Here is a 6328-nt window from a genome sequence, read left to right as displayed (position 1 = left end):
TTTAAAAAAAAATTAAGATATTTATAAAATGGTTTTTTTTGTATTAAAAATACCACTTGGGTTACGTCTTTTTCATCAGTCGGACTTAACTCCATGAATTTCAACTACTTCCTATTTGCCAAAGCTAATCCCACAATTAATGTATTATTTATGTTCATAGAGAATTTTGTATAGAGGAGGAAAATTAACGAGGTTGGAAATTGGAATAGACAGGCCACAAAAAATCGGGGCTTCTTCGTAAACGGATATTAAACATCAAGCCGATGACAATCAGCAAATAGAGATGGAGACAATAACAAACATTGTGGGGGACAGTGAACAAATAGGAAGTGATAAATGTAAGCTAATCTGAGTTGCTCAAGTTGAGATATTCAGAACTTAAGGGTCTAAAGATGTGAGCAGCCTCAGTCTCAATCCACTCTATCTGCCCCACGGAGAGGTGCATGTACACCACCCAGTCTCCATCTCTGACAGGACTCGGCATTGGCATCACGTACCCAGCTTCCCCACCCCATGGAAAATGGTATGACCCCAGAGCCGGCATACCCCACCCGAAATCCACCCTTGACCCTGGGAATCTCTGCCCTGATGACACCACAAATGCCGGTCCATCGCGACTGCCACTGCTGTATATCTTCGCTAAAGCTGGCTCCGGACGGTGAGCCTCCACCCAATCTATCAGCCCCAGGAAATGCTCCTTTGTTACTGCTCCTTCCAGGTACTCATGAATTGCATCTGCCACCCAGCTCAATGGTTTCTCTTTCAGTTCATTTATTGTCTTCTTACCAAAGGGTATGGACAGTACATTTCCGAAGTAAGAGGCCATCATTGCTGCTTTAACCTCGTCTCCACTGCTCAGTCTCTTTCTTCCATCCACCACGGTGCCCATCCTGCATATTTTTTGGTTTGCGTTTTCCGTGACTGCACTTTTGGCCACCATCTTCCACAGAAAAGCACTGAGAGACTCTAGTTTAGTCCTCTTGCAGGAGCTACTCTTGCTGGTAGCTAGTGATTGGAGTAGACTGAGCTGTTCGGCTGTGACATAGTAAAGGCGGTTTATGAGAAGATCATCACCAGACTGTGGAGCTTCGGGAGGAGGTAAGGTTGACATGGGGACGTACATGTCGTCAAGGGAAGGATCATAGGAGCCCGGACGTCGAGCGTTGAGGAGAGAGCGCCGGAAAGATGGTAGTACTGATAATGGTTTGGACTGAGCCATTTCAGCCCATGAAACTAGAAACATATTGGCAGAATATGCGTCTGCTATCCTATGATCGAATGTACAGGCCACCACAACTCCGCCACATTTGAGCTCAGTCACCTGTCATTAGTTCATTTACATAACAATAAGCATGTCATGATTACAACTAATTAGGATTAGCATATCATAGAGAAAGAGAGAGAGTTACCTGGACTGACAGAACGCCATGTTTCTTCTTAGGGACAAGCTTGCTTTCAATGCTTTCATCAGGGTTATACAAGTTGAGGTTTTGTAGTTGTACATCCGCATAAGCTTCCATGAAATCAACCCCACGGTTGTTGCAAAGGAGCTCGGGCTCACCCGCTGAGTTACTCAAAACTTCCCCTCCAAATGGATAATAGGACACCAGTGCTTGGGCCAAGGCCTCCTTCAGAACGCCAATCATGGACCCAAATGTTAAATCATGTGGCTTCTTGTAACAGAAAAACACACCCACATCTACTGGAGGCAAAAGCAAGTCCAGGTTAGATAGCGGCAGCCAGTACTCCTGCACAGGCAGTACAGCTGCCACTACTTCCTTCCTGCTCACTGTTACTGTGAAATCTCCACCACCCATGAATGCTAACTAATTCTAAGTGTCTTTGTATGCCAGAGTGAGGGATGGAAGAGAAGCAGACTTGTAAGCGTGCGTCTGAGTGAAAAATAGCAGCAAGAAACATGGATTTTATAGCACAGGGCACTATTTGTCCCAACTCCCCACTGATATTTTGTCAAATTTTGATTTTAATCTAAAATCATTGTCCTCACTCCTCAGATATTATTTTTAACATAAAAAATTAATAAAAGGTATATGTACACGTATCGCAAGCCACTCCTCGAACCAACGAAGGATATACAGTGACAAGAAAATGACAACAGAAAGCTGATAGTGACTTAGTGGCCATGTTCATTAAATAATAGGGGAAATCAGCTTCACCGACCGAAATATATATATATATATATTAACAACTTTTAAAAAGAAATTTGGTAAACATGCGTAACATGAAAAAAATTTCAACATTGTTTTTGACCTTTTCTCTCTTCCGTAACTAGCCGTGAACTACCATTCCTCTTTCTTTTTTCTTTTTTAAATTTTTTCAATTTTTAAATTGACATGACAATGGAAAGAACTCATTATTAATATTTTTTTTTAAAAAATTAACATATGACAATGGCAACATTTTTTTTTTCTTTTTTCTTTTTTAATCATGTTTATCAATTTTTTTTAAATTTGATATATGAATATGCAATATTATTTTTGTTTTTAATTATCATCTTTCTTTATTTTACCTTTTGACTTTTTTATAATATTCTAGTTACACATTCTTATAAAATATTTTTAATTTCATTTTTTACTCTTTTATTTTTTTATTTTAATTATTTATGGGCACTTTAAATATAAAATAATAACAATACTAACATATAATAAATAATTAATGAAAAAATGAACATAAAAATAAATACATAATAAACAAATTTAACTTTTTATTTATAGATATGTAAATTAGTCATGATTTTAATTTTTTTTGTTAAAATGTTTAATATTTTTAATTAAAGAAGATAAAAACTTGGTTGTGTGTAGACCCCATTTAGGGGCTCATGTTTTATCACATTTGCTGTAAGTTTTTCTTTGCAGGTGGAAGGCTCTCAAGGAGCCACGTGTCTCTTCCAGATTGACTAGTAAAGAATCAAGTTAGTGGTTTTGATGGCCAATGGAAGCTTGACACGTGGAGATATATTCAGCAGAAAAGCTAAAAACCGTTAAGTTGCAAGAGAGGGTAGGGGACCCCCAGTTGAGAGCAAGATGCCATCTGCATGAGGCATGCAGCTGAAGGGGAGTGGTTAGAAGGCCATGTTGCTGAGGTGATGAACAGCAAAAAGGGAGGTAATGGCTTGCCCAAGAAAAGAGCACCGGCTGAAAGAAAGAAGAGAAAGGAGAGAAGAGAAAGGTGATTCCAGGAAGCTCGAGGAAGGAAATGGGGAGGGAATCCTCAGACGAGAAAAGGGGAAGACACCTGCTACAAGGAGACGAAGGACTTCCTGGGAGCAGCTTTTTTTCGGTTTGCTTGTAAATAAGCTTCTCAGGTATGGATTTTGCTTATTATTTTCACTATCTTGTTATGGGATATCTTTGTTTGTTTTATGCATGAATCTCAAGCCATAAGATTAGCTTTTACTGATCTTTAGGATGATTACGGTTTTGTTGTCATTGTTGTGGGATCCTCCCCAAAAATTGCCACGTAGCTTCGTCTCTCTTGGACACGCAAACGTCCCCCTTTTCGACGCGTGGAATCATAGCTCATTCCACCCGGGTAGGAATTCTGTCCGGCTGGCGCCACTTTACTCCGGATGTCTCACATCCGGAATTCCACCCCGGCTAACGTTCTACCTTATCCGGATGTCTCACAGCCGCCATTCTACCCGGGTGACATCCCACTTTATCCGGATGTCTCACAGCCGCCATTCTACCCGGTCGACATCCCACTTTCTCCGGATGTCTCATAGCCGCAATTCTATCTGACCGGCGTTCCACCTTCTTCGGGTATTTCACATCCGGGGCCTGTCGCCGGGTGGGAGAGGAGGACGTTTCAACTTCCCCGGGCAAACATGCGATAACGCTTATCCGGATAACATCTGTGACCAACGATTCAGATTCCCCGGATAGCTTGGCTCGTCAGATACTCGCGATTCACCAAATCCATTTCCGCCCACAATAAAAAAGATAACTCTGACAATACTGACGACCAAGTCTCCTGAGCTGTCACTCATCTTTAATGCAAGATACATTCGACAAGACATTCCCAAGTCTTCTCAGGTCTCCTGACACATCCCCGATATTTTTAAAGTCATAAATTGAGGCGGTGGAACCGCCTAAATATCCTCCTGACAGCCGCCATCTTGGACCAGAAACGTCATGATTACTTTGCCGCCTTATGAGCCGCAATCATGACGATGGGACCCGCTAGTACAGCGAGGCCATACTTTCTGACTCATATATAAACTCTAAGGAGGCTCTCAGAGAGGTAAGGAATAAGCAAGAAAGCATCCTGCTAAGCCATGAGAGATAAGCAACAAGGGATAAACATCTTGAAAAATGATAAACGTCCTTGACAAAAATCACGGAGCAAAACTCCCAAAGGAAAACTCTATTTTCCAACAATTTCCAAAAGACTAACTTAGTCATCGGAGGGTGTGTCCGGACAACACATCTGGACATCCTTTTTGCAGGAGGAATGAGGAATACTACAACGCGTTGATCGAGATTCCGTTGTCGGTGATTACTATTGCAGCAGGGGAATTTTGCCATCAACAATTGCTGTATCATGTTTTTCTTCTTGAAAAGACCTGGGATCTGCTTTAGCTCCAGCGTGAGATATCTCAATGCTTGCTCCCTTGTTTTTGTGTAAACCCCTGGATCTCTCCACCCCCTTGCAAGTCCATGGACGAAACAAGGAAATGGGTCTCCAATCATTGCTTCTCTTGTCTTTGAACTCTGTTTTGTAAATGCTCTTTTTCACTTTTTTTCTCTGTTTTAACAGAATGAATAGTGAACATGGTGAGTTATGGTTTGAGTTGATGAGCATGGTTGCGGTATGTGGCTTCTAGTGAAGGATTCTACGTGGGTACAAGGTCAGTAGAGTCCTACTCCATCTCCTAGTGTGTTGTGGGGTATTTTGAAGTTGGCGACGCGTGGCATCGCTCATACCACCCGGATGTCTCACATCTGGAATTCTATCCAGCCAACGTTCCACCTTATCCGGATGTCTCACATCCGGAATTCTTCTCCGCCAACCTTCCACCCGGATGTCTCACATCCGGAATCCTTCTCCGCCAACATTCCACCCAGATATCTCACATCCGGAATTCTTCTCCGCCAACATTCCATCCGGATGTCTCACATCCGGAATCCTTCTCCGCCGACATTCCACCCTAGATATCTCACATCCGGAATTCTTCTCCACCGACATTCCACCCCGGATATCTCACATCTGGAATTCTTCTCCGCCGACACTCTATCTGGATATCTCACATCCGGAATTCTTCTCCGCCGACATTTCACCCGGGTATCTCACATCCGGAATTCTATCCGACCGACGTTCCACATTCTTCAGATATCTCACATCCGAAATTCTGTCCGACCGACGTTCAACCTTCTCCGGATATCTCACATCCGGAATTCTGTCTCGCCGACGTTCCACCTTCTCCACAAAACTCACATCCGGAATTCTGTCTCGTCGACGTTCCACCTTCTCCACAAAACTCACATCCGGAATTCTGTCTCGCCGACGTTCTCACTTCTCCATCATTATCCTGTTTTCATAAGTGGTTTCTCACACCCCTAGCTCTCAAATGATTACTATTTTTTAAATCCTTATTTCCTTAAATAATTTTCCAATTTCCAAATCCTTCAAACAATTTTGTTTTTCAAATTTTCATCCTTAGATTTAATTTTAGGTCCTAGAACTCCCATTTTCCATATAATTTCCCATTTTAAATTGTTTTGAAATAAACAAAAGTCAAATTCTGTAATTCCAAATGATGGAATTTATGGAATTAGTTCATGCAAAATAAACGGGCTATGGTGGGGGCCCGACATCAAATAAATTTCCTTTAAAATAAAAATGGAATTGAATGAAATACCATGCATGATATTGGTGCTCCTTTATCTGGTTGGGTGATATGAGTGATATACTTTATGTTCATTACTATGCACTAACCCTAATTTGTGATAGCGTGTTGTCGTTTGCTGATCAGGTACGCATCCACTTCCACTTTGGTTATTCTCTATGTATATTCTGATACTCATATGTTCATGATAGTTCCGGGTATTCATTGATTTTCTCATCAATTGTCATATCAGCTTCATTTTATTAGTAGAGACCCGACTTTAGGGACTTAGAGGGGTGCTACGGTCTTTACCGTACCTTCCCGATAAGTAACTTGACCCCCGAACCTGATCCGGTTTTTCGTAGACCAACCTTTTCCAAAATAAGGAGTCACACTTAAGGTTTTTCTTTCTTATTTTGTTTACCCTTTAAAAAATAAAACAAAATAAGTGGCGACTCCAAGTCATTTTCAAATAATCAA

General features: G+C 41.4%; 1 protein-coding gene across 1 annotated transcript; it reads right to left on the bottom strand.

The window, feature by feature from the left end:
- Nucleotides 1–233: 233 nt before the first annotated feature.
- LOC100241256 (coniferyl alcohol acyltransferase) lies at nt 234–1883 on the bottom strand. The gene is made up of 2 exons (XM_002271185.5): nt 1410–1883; nt 234–1321 (listed from the first exon to the last, which is right to left on the bottom strand). Exons 1-2 carry the CDS (start codon nt 1815–1817, stop codon nt 344–346), a joined length of 1386 nt encoding a protein of 461 aa, XP_002271221.3. The 5' UTR covers nt 1818–1883; the 3' UTR covers nt 234–343.
- Between the last annotated feature and the right edge of the window lie 4445 nt (nt 1884–6328).

The sequence above is a fragment of the Vitis vinifera genome, chromosome 9, assembly GCF_030704535.1.
Source record: "Vitis vinifera cultivar Pinot Noir 40024 chromosome 9, ASM3070453v1".
Lineage (NCBI taxonomy): Eukaryota > Viridiplantae > Streptophyta > Magnoliopsida > Vitales > Vitaceae > Vitis > Vitis vinifera.
Note: the sequence above shows the minus strand (reverse complement) of the source record. Positions and strands in the feature narration are given on the sequence as shown.